Source organism: Lampetra planeri, chromosome 35 (assembly GCF_965212315.1).
Source record: "Lampetra planeri chromosome 35, kcLamPlan1.2.h2, whole genome shotgun sequence".
In the NCBI taxonomy this organism is placed as follows: domain Eukaryota; kingdom Metazoa; phylum Chordata; class Hyperoartia; order Petromyzontiformes; family Petromyzontidae; genus Lampetra; species Lampetra planeri.
In genome coordinates this window covers 9522390-9541800 of record NC_136141.1, presented here as the reverse complement: position 1 = coordinate 9541800, position 19411 = coordinate 9522390, and the positions used below count along the sequence as shown (strand labels likewise).

Sequence of the window (19411 nt, the reverse complement as noted above, 5' to 3'; positions counted from 1 at the left end):
TTTCTCACCCCCCCCCCCTCCTCGTCACACATCGTCACAAATGTCTGACCCCCCCCCCCCCCCTAGGTGCGTGACGTTATTTATGGACGGCCCCAAACATCAATTGCGATTTCAGCGTCAACACGTGCGCGCGTTAACGACCTCTTTTAACTGTCCGTGAAACTCTGAAAGCTGTTACTCGGGCTGTTGTCCGTGATCTGAAGCTGATCCCTCTTGCCTCGCGGCGGCAACGCGGCGTCCTCGCCCGATGGGCTCCCCCTGGGTTTGAGGTCCTGCACGGCGGTGGAGTCCGCGTTGTCGCGCGAGGCGGCCGCTCGCGAGTTCGTGAACGTCGCGTCTCCGCGTACGGCGGCCGCCCTGGGATCGCGCGCGACCGCTCCTCTCCTGCGGGGCAGCATGCGCCCGAGGAAGCTGCGGAAGTGTCTGCTGTAGAAGAAGTAGACGACGGGGTCGAAGCAGCCGTGGCCCGCGGCGAAACAAATGAGCGCTCCCATCAGGGGCTTCATTTGGTTGGCCTGCTGGCAGTACCACCCGGCGTCGCTCTGCCCGTTGGCTCTCATCCGCAAGTAAAGGTAGACCGTGCGCACCACGTGGTATGGCACGAAGCAGGTCATGAAGAGGACGATGATGATGACGGCCAGGGCCTTGATCTTCTCGCGTCCCCGCCGACCCCTCGCATTGGATCCTCCGTCTGTTGGCCCCAGGTTGAAGCGGCGGAGGATGGACATGTAGCAGAACACGATGATGACCAGGGGGAAAATGAGCCCCAACACGAAGGACACGTTGCTCATGACGAACCTCAGCGTGGAGTCTACCTGGGGGTCTAAGCAAACCGCGTCCTTCCCTATTGTGTCCGTGCCTTTGAGGAGATAGGGTGAGGCGCAGATCGCCGTGAAGGCCCATATCCCCGAGCACAGCATCTTGGCTCGCCGGCTGCCGTCCTGCCACTGCTGTATGGGGCGCACCACGGCCAGGTAGCGGTTGACGCTTATCGCCGTCAAGAAGAAGATGCTGCTGTAGAGGCTCATGAAGAAGACGTAAAAGACGAGGGCGCACGCGACTTCTCCGAAAGGCCACCTGCCGCCCTGCAGGTGCGTGGCGACACGCAGGGGCAGCGTCAGCATGTACAAGAGGTCCGCCAGAGCCAAGTTGATGCAGTAACAGCGCGCGGCGTTGCGCTTCTTCAGCCGGAAAATGAACGCGAAGAGGGCCACGCTGTTCCCCGACAGTCCCAGGACGGCGATGATGATCAACACCGCGGCGTAGACGTGCGAGCTGTCGTCGTGGTCCACGCCGCAGTGAGACGCGTTGCGTGCGTTCGTCGGCGTCCCCATCGTCATTCCCGCACGCGCCCCGGCGGTGGAGATCCTCTGCAAAAGTGGACAATGGAAAAGGCAGCGGTTTTGTGCGCGGTGGCCAGGTGACGTTAGCTACCTCTCCTTGCTGTATATTTGTTGTTTGCGTGTCTCTCTGCCCGTGGTCACGTGGATTTGTCTCCGGGTCCTCTGGTTTTTCCCTCTACGTTTAGACCCACCATGCTCTCTCCGCCACCGCCCCTCTCTTTATTTAAGGCCTCGACACAGAGGCGTGGTTTCTCTGTGTGCCTATGTTTGTCTCTCTCTATGTATCTCTGTGATATCTGTCTGCTTATATGTCTGTCTATATGTCTCTGGTTCTGTGTTTTATCTCTCTCTCAAATTTAGCATTCTCAGGAAGAACGTAATCAACCAGTTAGGGTGTTGACTGTTATGTTATCCGACTCTCTGTTGTATTACATTACATTTCTAAGTATACTAGATTTGTGTTTCTATTTCATTTATACCTGATGATTGCTTGTGTTGCAATCGAAACGTCGCATGCTAGTATTTAATTTATAATTTTATCTTTATACGTGACTTTACCGAAATAACCAAAGAGTAATACCCACCATGCTGTTTGAGTATTTGGCTGCTATAAATGTCCACGTGATGATAAGCCACTTCGTTATCATTTGTTGATAACCAGGTCGCTTCTGAAAAATAGCCGAGTAGCTCAATGGGCCTTACCTGGTAAAATAAAACAAATAGTTTAGTTTCTACGCACGGGAAATGTCGCAGCCCTGCAGTTGCTTGCTTACACCCAATGCTGGCGGATGGGCCTCCAATAGAGGAAACGACAGAGAAGCCCTCTCGTGGGAATTCCCTTGGTCTTCCACATCGGCCAAGTTTCTCTGAAGACAGGCTTTGCTCTACCACAAGTGACCTGCCGGTCGCCTCACCTAGACTCGCCGATTTATACATCTGGGTGAACAAAGGCAGGGGGGAAGGACTCACACCGATCTAGGCGACGTCGCCACTGTGGATTTCCTTGGAAATGCTCCAGAAGGAGTCATCTGCTCCCACCTCTCCAATGTACGTACGTATGTTGAACTTTTTTAGCACCGTACGTAGACAACCATGCTAATTGGAGTTCCTTTCCCTTTAGGGTTTCCATGATCCAGATTCTCTCTGCTGCTTTCAACTTCACTGACTGCTTCATTCTCTTTAAGAGTCTGAATAAGCGTGCAGGTGTCTCTCCCGGTGCCACTCTTACACTTCAAACAGCTCCTTCTACGTTTCCACACGTGGACTGTTTTCCTCTCAAAAACCCCTGTGCAATGGTGTCCCATTAAGTTTCATCCTTGACCCCCTGCTATTGTCAAATCAACTGCTGCCATTTGGTAAAACCATCTGCATGTACGTACGTATGTATGTTGAACTTCTTTCACACCGTACGCAGCCAACCGTGCTAATCGGAGGTGCGGGGGAAGGACAACAAACTAAAAAACACACAAAGCAGATCTCCAGTGTCTATGTTGATGACGCCCATCTCTGCGTCGTCATTGACTCCACGAATTCAATCTCACCGTGTACTCTCCAACACACCGGTGTGCTGTACTAGTAACGAATTGGCCACGTTCTGTTTACGTGACAAACCTTACTAATTGGCTGTGCCGGGTGGTGGCGGGTGTAACGACACATTCACATTTACGCGATCTAACCCCAAAAAACCTCCTTAAAGCACTTTGGATTTGTAATCATTCGCGCATTTTCATTATCCTCATATCTAAACTCTCCAGGACCTCCTCCCTCCATTTGCAAAATGGACGATACAATGTCTGTAGACTTTACATCGTCCGATATGCTGTAGCATCGTCATATCATGGCAAATCCAGCTTCCTCACCACCACTGTCACCGTAAACGTCACCCAACTTCTCGCACCTCCGATTAGCAGAGTTGGCAACGTACGGTGCGAAAGAAGCCCAACAACATCCGCCATTCGCCACTAAGTGGCGGTGACGTCGCCACGGCGCTTGTGCCGGGATATGTGCACTTTGAGGCCACGTGAAGTGTCGAACGCCCGCTGGCAGGAGGTCACGGGGCAGACCCAGGTGCCATGGGTCGACTGAGATGACTGGCTGATGCACCACCACCTGTGTCCCATACTGTCCCAACTGTTCAACATACACATAGATACATACATACGCATGTAGTCAGTACACATTTTTGCGGAGGTTGGAGTGCCCACTGTCAGTTCTAGGAATTGGCCCTGGTTAGCTGTGTGGTGAGATTGGCAGCGATTAGTGTCCAGGTATTTTGTAGTTTTAGTAAAAAAACCAATCGCTGTTTCCAGATGGACAGATGGGAATGAACATGAAAAATCCCAGCACGTGAGTGGATTCACGCACAAAAAATGTATATCTGCCACGAAGTGGTGGCGATGCCTCCACGGCATGCTCACCGAGCAGGCCTGGGACGTGGGGAGATCAGTTGCCTTCTCAGGGGTGACTTCGACGGTGACATTTCAGAGGCATGTTCCAACATTATTGTGCTCGCTCACTTCCACGTTCTACAGTAGCCCTGCAAAATGTCGCGGGCGTTAGCGCCCCTAACCGTGACCACAATTTTATCGCAGGGCACCTCAGAGCCACAGATTGCAACCTTAACGCCCAAAGCTGATCAAATCTATATTCGCATTTCCCCCACTGAGCGCCGTTCCTGATAATAATGCTTCAGCCACGCAGTCCACCACGCTCACGACAAAACCTCCAGCACTTCCTCTTTCCCGGAAAGTTCACTGCCACGGATGATTTCCTCACGACTCAGGCGGCACGAGGCCCTTTGTTAGAGGACGCTCTGGAGAGAGCCCCTCTGGAGGGTATTTGGCCTACTCTTCCACACTGGCCGGTGAAAATGGCCCACGGTTTACCCCACCATACGCGACCTGCCGATGGACTGTGTTGTACCCATTCATGGATCTGGCTGGATAGAGGTGGGCAGTGGGCAGTGAGGGATTTAAGCAACTTTCCTCATTGATTCAACTATCAAGCTCGAAGATCGTACAAGTGGGAGCTTCAATGGTGCGGTGGCGTGATGTTGTCTTCCTCGCCTGGTATGCAGGAAGATGGGGGTTAGATCCTGATCCCGACCCTGACGCCTGCTCTATATTTCGAGTTTGCGTGTCTCTCTCTTTGTGGTCGCGTGGAGTTTTTTCTCCGGGCCCTCTGGTTTTTCCCTCCACATTTAGAATCAAATAAGTATTTGGCTGCATCACCACGCAATAAGCCACTTCATTTGTGGCCAGGTCGCTTCTGAAAAAGCTCATAGCTTAGTGAGATTTACCTGATAAAATGAAATATTTTAGTTTTATTTGTATTTTTTTTGTGATTTGTTTACCTTTCCTATACTTTGCACTCCCTTTCGTGCTTTTTGTGTTGTTTGTTGTTCTAACGTTCTGACCCCGTGCCCCTACTGGACATATGTGAGAAAAAGAGCTTTATAGCTCATCGGATTCCTCCTGCAGTATCAATAAAGACTCTGATTGTGCTCCCATCGTTCGGTCTATTAACTTGTGGGGCATCATTGGTTGCCGTTCCTATTGGTTGTCGTCCTCCGTCGTGTTTTTGATCGTTCGGCCTCTTGACTGCCTTTTTGATCGCGCTTTCGCTTTCTTCCGCCGAACCAGCGCCGATGTGAAATTGTTGCCGCCACGCTGTGGATCTTCCAAAACCGCTTCAGAGTTGTACCGTTGGCACAACTCTGGTAAAGATGATGTGCTTTTTTTTTAACCTTGCACCTCCTCATATTTGGCGTGACCCGGCTACATGCAATCGTACAAAATGAGGTTAAAGTGCATTTCGACTGCATAGTTGAGGCGAGTGCCGATGACAACCTAAGTTGAGGCTAAATGATGTAATGAATAAAGTGTTATTGTTGTTCGTGCGAGAAGCCGTACACTGGGTGGGGAGCGCTCTTGAGCCCGAGATGGCTTCAGTTTGGATATCTCAGAAGGTTTGATCGCCACTTAATGTCGAACCTCACAGCGTGGTCCGCTGAAGGCATCTTGAATGTTGTGAACGAGTGGTGGTGCAGTGGTTTACACACTGGCATATGGACCCATTGTTGACCCAGGTTCAATTCCAAGGAGGTGGCTTATTACATCGGTGGTGAATGTTATCTGAACTATACCTGACCACCCCCCCCCCCATTTCCCCCCCCCCCCCCCCACTTCTTCATTGTATATTAAAATATGCTCAAAATGTCCCCCCCCAATAGATTGCTATAAAAAAATTGCTATGTTATGTAAATAAAAACAACAATTTCCTAAACCTTGGCCACAATATCTGGACTTGTCTTCATGTAAATCAATGCATAGATTGCTGTTTATATGATTGTGGTTATGGTTGTACTTTATTAATCCCTAATCTCGGCCATTACATACAATGAAACAGGAAATGGTAAAAAAATAAAAACAGAGCAATGTAATACAATACACTATTAGACATTATTGTAAAAAATAAATAAAAAGTCCATCCCATGTGTTAATGCATTTTTTTAATATTTTAGGCTGGAAATTCATTTTTAAATTTATATATTTTTCTGGGTTGGGAGCCCCAGACAACCTGGACGAATTGGTCCCCCCAATGTTGACTCCATGGCTACGGCCTTGGTATATTGTGATTATCTTACAATTAGCCATAGTTTAAGCATGGTCAGCGCTATTATTTCGAGAATAAAACCATCATACCAATTTAATATTTAGCTTTTTGATATTCTCTGATGAACATTTCCCCTCGTTTAGAAAACTTAGCTTTAACCAACACTTACATAGCCAAGCAAAACTAGGTGTGTGGTCGATTGCGTACATTATGATTCCGTATTGTACAGACACATTTGCATCATTAAAGTACAGTACTGTGTTCAGGGAAACAGCACCAACAATTTGTAATTTTCCTTCCTCGGTTAAGTGTCGTGAACATATAATAATGCAATGCTCTCGCGCGCGAGCTGGTAAAGGTTTTAATGTGAGTTTCAGTGCCTAAGGAATCCGACTCAAACGTGTTGAACGTTTAATTTCATCGCAGCCATATACATCATTGCAGTCCACCACAGTGGACATGATGCGAGAGAGGGTTGATGTTTTGGATATTTCGTGAACACTTTGTATTATTATAATTGTAATTTGGCCTGTGCCACAGATATTGCTGTTAGCAAAAATCGCGCTTTTGCAGAAAAACGACATAACAGCAATAACCTTAGTCGGTACATACCTTAAGCCTCTACCGTCTCTCCAACCATTCACCTCGTAGCTCTCCGCAGCCGTGCAGTTTGATTACTGCTTAATCTTGGTCGTGTTCGAGCGGAAACTGTGGGTGTTCTTGGGTTTTTTTTACAATTTCGTGGTAATTTTCCACTTTGCTATCAATATCCCCTTTCTGAAAATGTTGCTGAGCACAGGCACGCACGACTACGCACTTGCCGTGTGTTAACTTTTATTTGTACTCTTTGGTTCTTTCGGTAAAGTCACGTAGGTTCCTTACTCGGTTAAGTGTCGTAGGTACCCACGTGACATTACCGAAAAAAACCAAAGATATGGATTCCTGCAGTCACGAAGGCTTCCAATCAACTTGTATTTGCATGTAATTAAATTTATTTATTTAGTCATGGGTGGCAGTTGCGTCGACTGTGGACAGACTTGTACTGGACGTCTGTGAGAAAGCTTTCGCAGCTCATCGGGTTCATCCGGTATATAAATAAAGAATCAGAATGTTTATTTAGACTGGAGGAAGCCGATGAGCTATAAAGCTCTTTTTCACATTGCTCTCACTGGCCCGTGCATCGCCATCATTGGGGGGAGGGGGGGAGGTCACGTTTTTGGTCTCCAAAGCCCCAATACACTATGTACTATTTTTATTTAACCAGGTAAGGCCCACTGAGCTACATAGGTATTTTTTCAGAAGCGGGCTGGCTATCACAAATGATAGCTCAACGAAGTGGCTTATCACGTGGAAATGTATAGCAGCCAAATACTCTAAATGCTTTCTGATTCTAAATGTGGAAGGAAAAACCGGAGGACCCGGAGAAAAATCCACGCAACCACAGGGAGGGAGACACGCAAACTCCAAATATATACCCATAAGAGAGGTTTTTGGGTTAGATCTAACCCAAAAACCTCTATTATGGATGATATTGGTCGCGAAAGCAGGCATCATGTTTGGGATCGAACCAGCAATCTCCTGCATACCAGGCGAGGCAGTTAACATCTCGCCACCGCGGCGCCCTCATGGCGAGCGTGTACTTGGTGAGGGCGCTGTACGTGGCCTTGGGGGAGCGTGGTGGTGACGAGGATGGAGATGAAGAAGGCGGCGAAGGTGGCGATGGAGAGGATGCCCATCGATGTCTCGCGGCCGCGGAGAGTGCGAGTGTTGAGCTGCGCCTGTGCGTTTGCTCCCGGGAGAGTGGCTGCCACGGTGCTGCCTTCTTGGGGCAAACGGCTGCCGCAATTCAGCTGCATTATCAGTGGTCGCCAACCAAAATCTCAAGAAGAGCCATTTTTTAAAATAGGAATTGGGTTAAAAAACCACTCAATATTTCAAGAGCCGTAATGCGTGTGAACACGGAACGGCGGTCCTTAATAAATAACGTCAGACAGCAGTTCACGAGGTTTTACGACCCCTGTGCATTATCATCTCAAACTGAGACAACCACGACACCTGATCAATAACAGCATCGCCATCTGAAATGGAACTTGGTTTCAGCCTAGTCATCATTTTAAACCGTTACATTGGCTCGGCTGCATTGGCATTCATCAACCACGACGCCCACTCAGCTGCGTCATCATTTCAACTTTGCGGGGTAGCTTGTGAACGAGAGTAAATCCATAAATAACCTGACAGAAGGCCATAGCAAACCACTGCTGTGTTTGCCCAAGGAAGTCATGGCCAGAAGCAGAAATATAAATGTCAAAGTTGGCGTGGATGGAGTTTCACAGAGTGGTAGAAACTGCCACGAGTGAACGGGTGGCATTCGACCCGTGGTATAGATATTTTAAGACCGAATTGAAGTCAGATTGGAAAGCTAGTGGACATTTTACAACCGATGGAAAGTTATTATTGTACTCTATTCAGCAGTGAGTGCACGCGTCTGAGAAGTTTGAACACCGCAAAGCCAGAGCCCTGCTCTGGCTTTGCTAATTTTCAGCGCCTCATAGAAGGATTGCTTGTCAAATTGAAATGTAAACCGTTTAACATCCCCATCATTCAAGCACAATGTAAGCACCTACAGCCAAACACTCGGAAGAGGAACTTGCGGAAATTTTACGAGGAGATAAATAAGGCTAAAGAACAGTGTACATCATTGGAACCTCATTTGCCAGTAAAAAAATATGATAAAAAAAACAATTATCAACAGTGTACATCTCAGGCGATTAGAATAGCGATTGGAAACTTAAATGGAAAGTGGGAAAGGGTAGAGTAGATGGCATACATTTGACTATATGGATGAGGAAAAAGGGAATTAAAGGGGAGAACATTTTACATAATGATGCAGCAATAAACAGTGATAAATACGTGCTTCAAAGAACAGCCAATATGATTACGGATCGGGAAAAATCCAGATGACTGTAATCAGAACCAAATGAAAACTAAACGAAAACTGAACAATGTTTTACTTTATCAGGTAAGGCCCACTGAGCTACTTCGCTCATTTTTTATAAGCGACCTGGCCACAAATGATAGCTCCAGAAAGTGGTTTAATCATGTTTAAATTTATAGCAGTCAAATAGTCTAAACGCATGTTACTAAGTGTGGAGGCAAAAACTGGAGGACCCGGAGAAAAATGCACGTGACCACGGAGATAACATACAAACTCCAAATATACAGGCGGGAGGGTTGGGATTGAACTCGCGACCTCCTGCATACCAGGCGAGGTAGTTTCGCACCGTACATAGCCAACCTTGCTCATGGGAGGTGTGGGTGAAGGACACCAATTCTAGATTTGAAGTTTTCGTGACTGCAAGGATTCATATTCTTTGGTTTTTTCGGTAAAGTCACGTAGGTGAAAATTTGAAATAAATTAATTTATTTAAATTTTTTTCCTACGTGACTTTACCGAAAAAAACAAAGTATATGAAGGATAACAAATTACACGCAAAAAGCAGTTCTAAAGAAATACGTTTTTAATCTAGATTTTAAAGTGCATAGCCCCAGTGGCTTTCTAATCTAACATCGGAAGGAAGAGCTTCCAAACGGCCGCAGAAGTGCATCTGAATGCACGCGACGCAGTGACCGTCTTTGTTCGACGGTTAGCCAAAAGCCGTTGCGAACATCCCATAAAGGCATAAACAGTAACGATTGCGATTTTACAAATAAACTATACGGCAGTTTTTTTTTACCCAAGGTGAGCAAAACAAATACGGTATGTTCATACTCTTAGGTTTTTTCGGTAAAGTCACGTAGGTAAAAAATTTAAATTAATAAAAGTAAAATAAAACAAATTAAAAAATTCACGACGTTTCGGAAGCAACACAAGCCTCTGTCTTCAGGTGGAACCGTCACAGCCACGACAGCTGTATCAAGTAAATGAGAGATCACAAGAAATACTACCCCGTATATATAATGGTTGAGGGGGGAAGGGCCAGGAACGGCACACTTTTTATTAATATGGTAAGGTGAGGCTTAAGACCAAGAGTAGACTGTATAACAAAGGACTGAGCCTTTGTTATGGAGAGGTGCGGTTTGTTCCTGGCCCTTCCCCCCTCAACCATTATATATACGGGGGTAGTATTTCTTGTGATCTCTCATTTACTTGATACAGCTGTCGTGGCTGTGACGGTTCCACCTGAAGACGGAGGCTTGCGTTGCTTCCGAAACGTCGTGAATTTTTTAATTTGTTTTATTTTACTTTTATTAATTTAAAATGTTTTAGCTACGTGACTTTACCGAACAAACCTAAGAGTATGAATCCTTGCAGTCACGAAAGCTTCAAATCTAGAACGGTATGTCCAGGTTAATCTTAAAATAATGCAATTTAGATATTTGCAACTATATTTAGACATGGCTGCCCAGCAAACGGCTCCGTGGTGGGTTTCCCACGAACCATTACAGTAGCCTCCTTATTCACGCAACTCCGTGTCGTCCTCCACGTCCTCCTCTTGCGATATCAGCACCACGTGTCGCGCCTCTGCGGGTCCGGCGACGGCGCATTCGATGGTTACGCGCGGACCTCCGGCGTATTGTGAATTGTGGAACGTCAAGTCCGTCCATTCGATGGAAACGCTCGGCTTGCGCGAAACCGACTTGCCAACGTGTGGCAGCTTGCTGCGCAAGAATCGGCGGAATCGCCTGCTGTGGTAGAAGTACACCACGGGGTTAAAGAGCCCGTGAGATACGGTGAGACAGGATATTGCCCGAGAGTACGGCTCTAAACGGATCGCCAACTCGCAGGCTGCAGCATCGTCTTCTCTCGCATTGATGTAGATGTGCAGATAATACAATCGAATCACGTGGTGCGGTAGGAAGCAGACGATAAATAAAGTGAAGACCGAAGTGGTGATGGCCTTGATCTTCTTCATCAATTCCAGCCTCAACTGACTGCCGGTATTCCGTGACCGCACCTTCATGCGATGGAGAATAGACACGGAGCAGAACACGATGACGCCCAGGGGAATGATGAAACCAACGACAGTGGACAGACCGTACAACTCAAACAATAATTGTAGATCAAAGCACCCCCCGTTGTGATCCGGCATGGCAACGTCTTCTAAAAACACCAAGGCGCTGGAGAGTGCCGTGAAGGCCCAAATGACGACGCTGACCACATTGGCCTGCCTGACGTTCGTCCTCTTCCATTGTCGCGTGGGCTGCAGGATCGCCAAGTACCAGTTGATGTTTATCGCCGTCAGAAACAGCACGCTGCTGTACATCGCCACGAAGAAGATGTAGAAGCAGAGCTGGCACAACGACGATTTGCTCGGGAGCAAATTCAAATCGTAGAAGTCGAATGCTATTCGGAAGGGCAGCATGAGGACGTAGAAGAGGTCGGCGGCTGCTAAGTTGATGCAGTAGCACCGCGCGGCGTTGCGTCTCTTCTTGCCCAAGAGGAAAACGAAGAGGGCCACGAAGTTTCCCGGCAGGCCGGCGACGACGATCACAAGGAACACGGCGGAGTGCACCCTGTGCGGCTCGTGGTGGCTCGGTGCCGAGCTGTTCGAGTTGTTCAAGTAGTTGGTGCAATCGGGAAATGGCATAATCGCTCCTTTGTTCACCCGCGCCTGCAAATTTCAATAGAAATCGGTGAACACGCGTTCTTTTTACGTATGAGAATGGCAAGTAAAAATTAGCGATGCATCATACGTTTGAAGAAGAAGCAGAAAAGGGATATGCAACACAAGGGCAGCCGAGGTGGTGGGTTATTCCTGATAATTACTAAACACTGGATAGTCTAACATCTTAGCAGGTGCCGTTCTCGTCAGGGCATTTCAGCGTGGATATCTCTGGAGGTGCGGTGTCCACTTAACTGCAAACATCACGCCGGGCTCATCATCTACAGATGCTAACCTGGTTACCAAGGGTGTGCAGCTGAAGATATGGGGCCGTCCGTAAATTACGTCACGCGATTTTGGACGATTTTTGACCCCCCCCGCGTCACGAAAAGTCAGACCCTCCCCTCAAATATGACGTCACAAAGCTCTGCCCCCCACCAAAACCATATTTCCATTTTTAAAATAAAACATGCTTCAAATCGCTTGAAACTATTGTCATTGTAGTGCGTATTTAATGTGCCGCTGCACTCTGATGTTGTAGGATAAAACATTTATTAAAAAGTCTAATTAAGTAGAACGTGTTGTCTATATTTATTTAAAGTTGCGCATTTTGATGTGACGTCACATTTCTCAAACACCCCCTCCCCCCTCGTCACACATCGTCACAAATGTCTGCCCCCCCCCCCCCTCTAGGTGCGTGACGTCATTTATGGACGGCCCCCAACATCAGTGCTGAGCGATGTCTAAACTTGTCAGCTGCACTGACAAAACGTTGTCAAATATGGTTACACAATCCTCGTGACCGACTTGGCATTGGGAGGCCTTCATTCTGAAGTGGATTGACAAAATGCTGTAAATGATGTCAAACAGATGCTTTACAATCGTATCCATCTTACTCCATGATCGTGGGGCACCTGTTGAATTTCCACATGTCAATGAGGGGGGACAATTACCGCAGTGGATAATCATTATTTACTTTCCATAATGCGGTAATCAATTCTTTCCACGGAGCGGTAACGCCTGTGTGGGAGTTGAACCCACAACATTTAAACATTTGAATAGTGTCACACTCTAACCATGGCATAATAGAACCCGTGGTTTAATTCACCAGCAGAGAAAGAGTATTCTTAGGTTTTTTCGGTAAAGTCACGTAGGTAAAAAATAAAAAAAATCATATTTATTTATTTAAAATTAAAATTTATAAAAGTTACATTAAAATTAATAAAAGTAAAATAAAAATATTATTTATTTTACTTTTATTAATTTTAAATTTTTACCTACGTGACTTTACCGAAAAAACCTAAGAATATGAATCCTTGCAGTCACGAAAGCTTCAAATCTAGAAGAGAAAGAGTAATTTAAAATAAAACATACTCTGTATACTATATACAAATACTGGTCATCTGTAGTTTTAATTCGTTAGAAAGACCAATTATCTGGATTTGAAATGTTGACCTCTGAATGCTGACAGAGGTTGCTTAAACTTGGCACTTGTACCGCAAACCAAATAAAATGACACGTGTATTAAATACTTACACGGTTACGCCACTTTGTAATACAATACACGTCTGCATGCACACATGATAACACGATCGTACAAAGAGGGCCGCTGTTACGCATGTACACTGTTTAAAAAAAAAAGTATAATTGAAGCACCTTAATGTTTGCAACTCTGGGTCCTTGAGGATGGAGGTTAGTAGGCTGTCTCAATTGGTCAGCTGCATTATCACAAACGGCGATGATGGATGACGGAGAAGGAATGTGTTTGTGCCCAAATAGAAATGCTTTGATTGAAACACAGACCACGTGAAGGCCAAATCAAGCGACTTCGAAGTATTTTCCCCGCTTACATTTGAAGGGGGCGGTGTTCATTCAATTTGGAGCCCTCTAAGTTAACCGTGGAAATCCACTCTCCGATGTCATTATTGTGATGATCATACATTCGCTAATAATTTACCCACAAAGCCTGAATGACTCGCACTACTCTCTCTATCAGCAGAGTCTTGTATTGAAATGCTGACCATTGTCATTCATGAGAGAATAAAATCTCTACACATTCTTCAATAACACCGCCTTAAAAAGATAGAGATAGAACAAAATAGGTGACGTTTTGGGGCAATGGTCCTTCTTCACCGTACATAGTGAGGCCAAATAGAGAGATAAGAGTTGGAGAGAGAACTTTATATGCCCTGGGGCTTGATAAGAAGTAACTTAGAAAAAATCTTGATTAACAGTTTTTACATAATCCACTTAAGAATGCAATCCTGGTCTCAATTCGCACCTCAACAGTATTATAATATACTCTTTGGTTCTTTCGGTAAAGTCACGTAGGTAGAAATAAAACAAAATATATCTGGCAGCAGACATCGCGGCTATCGCGATTTTCACCTGAAGATGGGCGCTTGTGTTGCGTTCGAAACGTCGTGATTTATTTTGTTTTATTTCTACCTACGTGACTTTACCGAAATAAGCAAAGAGTGTGGATTCCTGCAGTCACGAACGTTTCAATTCAGTATGAGAATAACGCACTTTGCAGTACATGCCTGCACTCAGCTATCACTGAATTATAATTTTATCAGGAGGCAGTATCATCAAATAATCAAATTTTGAAGACAATAATGAGATTTTAGTATGTGGGAGGAAATCAGCTAACCAGGAAAAAAACATGCATGTTGAACTTTTCACACCGTACGAAGCTAACCGTGCCGAGCGGGGGTGTGACACTCAACTTTGCCAACTCCTCATCACCTTGCATCGTAAAGCCTACAACACCTGGCAAGCCCTGCAGTCGTCACATCCAAATGATAGCCACGCTTCTAATATCCAAATAAATCGTTTGTGTTTGACGTCATATTGTAATACTGTATATGTAATCATATTTAACTCATTTTATACAGTTTAACAAGTAAGCTTTCGCGACCAATATTATTCATTATAAACGTTTTTGGGTTAGATCGCGTTATTTATAAATGTGTCGTAACCCTCCACCACCCGACACGGCCAATCAGCAAAAAAGTGTCACGTTGACAAAAGACAAATAGTTCACTACTTTAGCCCACTCTTCAACACACCGGTGGGCTAAAGTAGTGAACAATGTGTCTTTTGTCAACGTGACACTTTTTTGCTGATTGGCCGTGTCGGGTGTGGAGGGTTACGACACATTTTATACACTCAACGAACTAGGTTATTATAAAAATACCTTTTTAGACCATAAATTTGCATTGTTTTAAAAATGATATTCAAGTGCAAATTAAAGATACAATGACAACGATAAATACATTCAGGTCAGTGGGTCTACAATATAAACAAACGAGTTGAAATTGATACGCTGAATGTAATCGCGTCGATGTTTTAACGGAGCATCATACTTACAGGATTTCTGTTGTCACTTGGATAACAGGTAAACTGAACGCATACGTTGCCTATTTATAAATATTTTATGAGAAGGTGAATGGAAATTATGGTCTGAGAGTGAATTTCATTTTCCGTGCAGAATTTCCTGTTGACATTTAAGTGAAATGCAGCTATGATCGGTGTTTTGCTGCGTTCGTTCTCAAGGACATAAATATTCTCCAATGTATTTAAAGTTTCACTTCCCTGTGCTGGGAGCTTCTTTAGGAACTGAATTGAGCCATCATTCGCCAGTGATGTTAGCCGTGTTTAGTTTGTTGTCCTTCACCCACCAGCACCTCCGATTAGCACGGTTGGCTACGTACGGAACAAAATAAATTCAACATACATACAGTACATATGTAATGAACGACTTCTGAAACACGTCGTGTAGAGGGCTTCTTCTTATTTATTCTCACACCGGGCACAACACAGGTCGATACATATATATACACGTCTCTTTTCACTGGGCACAACAATACGTCTCTGCTTTAGCTACGCACAGCTGACCTCTCTACATAGTCCCATCCCCTACATCCAACCACACAGCTGACTGACTGGTGTGACGCTGACGGCGATGGGAGCCGTCCAGAAGATCTTCCACGCGGCCAGACGACGAAGAGAGATGACGGCGAGCAGCGACGCAGCCAGGACCCGGGACCCTGCAACAACCCTGAACCTTCGGTTCCATCCCCCTTATATACCTCTCGGCGTGGCCAGGCCCCGCCTCTGGTCACGCCCCAGGTTCCCGGTGACATCGGGGATGTCACTGTATGGTTCCAGCCTGGAAGGGTCGTGCCGTTCGATCTTCCTACATCGTGGACAGCACCGTGTGGGTGGCTGTGTGTAGCACCAGCCCTAGCGGGGACAGCACCGTGTGGGTGGCTGTGTGTAGCACCAGCCCTAGCGGGGACAGCACCGTGTGGGTGGCTGTGTGTAGCACCAGCCCTAGCGGGGCTTGGCGAGCACTGGGGTAGTGCGGGCACCACGCGCAGCGTGTGGTGGGGGCTCCCCCGAGGAGGAGGGGGTGAACATCAGCCCAGGGGCAGGGTTGCCCCGGGCCATGGCACTCTGGTTGACCCCGTAGACACGTGATCCGGAATGTCCATACAGGGGGCCCCAGGTGGGGGGACTAAGGGGTGATCACGTGTCCGGAGAGAGCTCTTAAAAATGATCGAGAGGGAATGAGAATGTTCGGGAAGGCGGGCGGGGCCGAGGGTGGAGCGGCCACGAACGGAGAGGGATATAAGGCGGGTCCCTGAGAGGGACCGGGGTTGCTGCATTCTACAAGCTGGAAGCTCAACATCTACAAGCGGGAAGCTCTACATCTCAAGCTGAAGCTCTCCGTCTGACGAGGCAACTACATGGTCGGAGGCCCGAGTGAGGGATCGACCCTTCGTAGCAGTAACTCGCTGTAGTCTGGTAAAGGGGCAGTTACCCCGTTGTGTTACAGTGTTACGGTGTTACAAATAAAAGTGTTGCCTCTAAAAGGAACAACGTCTGTGACTCAGTTGGACCCACTACCCCTTCAACCCAGATACGCCCCACTTCTGATTAGTTGTTACATAACCTTGCCCATACCCGTGATTTCCCTTCCAGGCAGACAGGTGGCACCCTGTCATTACACACACAGAAGTCCGACGTTTTGCTCTGCCTGACGGAAGCATCTTCAATTCAGTACCTGAAGAATATACCAAGACATGGAAGCAAAACTCTGGACATCATGCCGACGATCACACGGTACAACCCACAAACATCTCGTTGAGCTACACGGCAGAACTAAGAAAAACTACGCAGTCTATTGGCTTCTCCAGTGTGACACCACAGATGAAACTGCAGCTTTAGTAGCATCTCAGGAATATACTGTATATTTTCTTATTAGGAATAGTACACAATTATTTTTCACGGACATGTAAGGGATGCACTGAATTAGTTAGGTGGCCCATGCTTGGTTATCAAGACAGAGGCCGCAGGTTGGCATAGTACAAGAAGTTACAGGAGTGGAAACACAATCATCACCCCTCTTCCTCCATAACGATTCAACGAAATGTCACGATCCACGGTTGCAATTTCAATTTATAACGCAATTCGGGATGACGTGGTAATTCACAATTCTTGCAACAGAAGTGCCATCACCCCTCGTCAGAGAATTTCAACATACATATGTATATGACTAATTCTGAGACAATCCGCATAAAGTGAGCTCTGTAGGAGTGGACAAATTGAACTGTGAAGAAGTTCTCCAGGCTTCTAATTGCAAATGCGATGCCACCCACAGCCACCAACTCTGGAGTGTTCTGGCAAGATTCTGGCTTGCCAGAGCAGGACGAGAGACAAATGAGTGCCCCTGATGGAGGAGACCTCGATATGTCCAATCTCTCGCTGCGTCTCTTACACTTTCATCAAATAGTTCCCATGGGCAGCCAACTGGAGTTGGGCTGAACTGGAGTCGAAGGACAGCTTGAGTTCACTGGCAGAACCAGTGGGGGGGGGGGGGGGGGGGTTGGGTGGCACGTGCCCCCCAATGATCCGATCGAAATCCCCAATTTCGATCAGATCATTGGGGTTTATTAGTAATAAATCGGCATTCTGTGACCCCCACTGCCACTGTGTAGCATATTATTACGCGCCAGGGACTCTATGAGATGATAGGACAATAGTCTGAGTCCATAATTGGCAATAAGTAACGGCAAAGCAATTATAAGTGACTTACATAATTGTGCGCAGTTGCGTATACAGTACACGACTTCCCTGAAGGCATTCACCTTCAGCGAGCGTGATGCTGATCGCACATGGTTCGAATTCGACCCGCACACACGTCGAATAAAAAGCAAAGGACAAGTCCTTACTAACAACTCCTATAATTTTTCATCGCTGGAGGGGTTGCCCCCCCCCACCTGAAAATCCTGGCTCCGCCATTGTTTGAGTTGGTAATAAAAAAAGGATTTGAGTATCCAATATTCCTCGAGTTACTCGAGTCACCTGAAGACGGCTGCTTGCGTTGTGGCCGAAACGTCGTGAGAATTATTTTATTATGTTTAATTTTTATTATTTTATTACTTCCCTTCTACGTGACTTTACCGAAAGAACCAAGAAGATGAATCCCTGCAGTCACGAAAGCTTTAAATCGAAATTCATCGCGTGAGTTAAGCAGTTTTTTTTGGGTTAAATCGCGTCACATATTTACCCGACCAAACCCAAAAAAACCTGTACAGTATTATGGATATTGGTCGCGAAAGCCTACGTGATAAAGGTCCTAACCAGTAACGCGTCCAAATAAGAGATTTTCACAGAAAACGCTCGTAAGTCAAATGTGCAGACTTCATAGTTGACAAAATTAAATGCTAAATGTTAAACTAAATATAAAATTAAATGCCCCTTCCCCTCACAAAATGTTCGTCTGACTTGTTTGGTGATATAGTTCCGCTCGGCCAGACTTCTGATTTCAAGTGAAATCCGCCAGAACATTTGGGGCCCTCGTCTGAAACGTGTCAGCTAAGTTGACCAAAATCAACATGGGGACCAGAAATTGTCAGATGGGCAGGGGGGCAAATCTCGAGTTCTGTGCCTTATATACAATGTGGCATCTGTGTCTCTCCCGTATGCCATTGTCTCTCTGTCTCTTTTCTCATCAATAATTTCTGCCTCTCAATAACCACTTGGGCATGTCTATATTTGTGTTCATGCCTCTCTGTTTAGTCTGTTGATTCATGTTGATTCTGCACTTAATGTAGCAAAATTCCAGCTCTGATAATTAATATCAGTTTGACTGCCATTCACGGTGGTGAGATGTTCACCTCCTCGCCCGGTATACAGGAGGTCGCGGGATCGATCTCGACCCTGACGCCTGCTGTATACAGGGTGCTTAAAAAAATGTTGACACTTCTGAGAATTTGCAACAACACCACAAGCAATGTGCCTCCGGGCTCTGGAGACCACCTGGAGAAGATTTCAAGCATATGTTGACAATGACGGCGAACAAGTGGAGACTCTGACTTTTGAAGCTATTAACGTGCATTTGTTATCATGTTACAGTTCTTTTTCCATTCAAAACGATATTCCCATATAAGTTTTAACATTTTTGAATCACCCTGTATTTGTCGTTTGCGTGTCTCTCTCCCCGTGGCCGCGTAGATTTTCTCCACGTCCTCCGGTTTTTCCCTCCACATTTAGACTCAACATCACCTCTCCTCCAGTGGGCATTGATTCTAAAGAGCACTCATGAGAGGCACTTAACCACTCACCCCACTACTTTTCCCCCATCTCCTACAGGGATATCAGAGCTTAGGAAGAAGATACCATACGGTTATAGACATGTTTATATTGCAACTGCAATCCGTAATGTGCGGTTGTGCTGGTGTCAACCCCCCTTCATGTCCATCTGTGTTGTGTACCTGAATCGTCGCGTTAATAATAAAATCACACCGTGTCAACCCATACGGTTTAGCCGTATTCTTTACA

At 46.2% G+C, this 19411-nt stretch overlaps 2 protein-coding genes across 3 annotated transcripts in view; both read right to left on the bottom strand.

Moving 5' to 3' along the window:
• Window positions 1-65: 65 nt before the first annotated feature.
• LOC144730373 (lysophosphatidic acid receptor 6-like) overlaps window positions 66-19411 on the bottom strand; it is a 63329-nt gene continuing 43983 nt past the window's right edge. Inside the window, exons 1-2 of one of the 2 annotated variants that reach the window (XM_078611147.1) lie at window positions 1928-5472; window positions 66-1370 (exon numbers count right to left, since the gene is read on the bottom strand). In XM_078611147.1, the coding sequence (XP_078467273.1) occupies window positions 147-1370; window positions 1928-1990 (1287 nt within the window). In that variant the 5' untranslated portion in view covers window positions 1991-5472 and the 3' untranslated portion in view covers window positions 66-146. Of the gene's footprint in view, window positions 1823-1927; window positions 5473-19411 lie in introns of those variants that run through there. The other variant, XM_078611148.1, reaches the window with a different exon arrangement.
• LOC144730218 (cysteinyl leukotriene receptor 2-like) lies at window positions 10277-11563 on the bottom strand. Its single transcript, XM_078610832.1, has one exon. The coding sequence runs from the start codon at window positions 11543-11545 to the stop codon at window positions 10412-10414; it is 1134 nt and encodes a 377-aa protein (XP_078466958.1). The 5' UTR covers window positions 11546-11563; the 3' UTR covers window positions 10277-10411.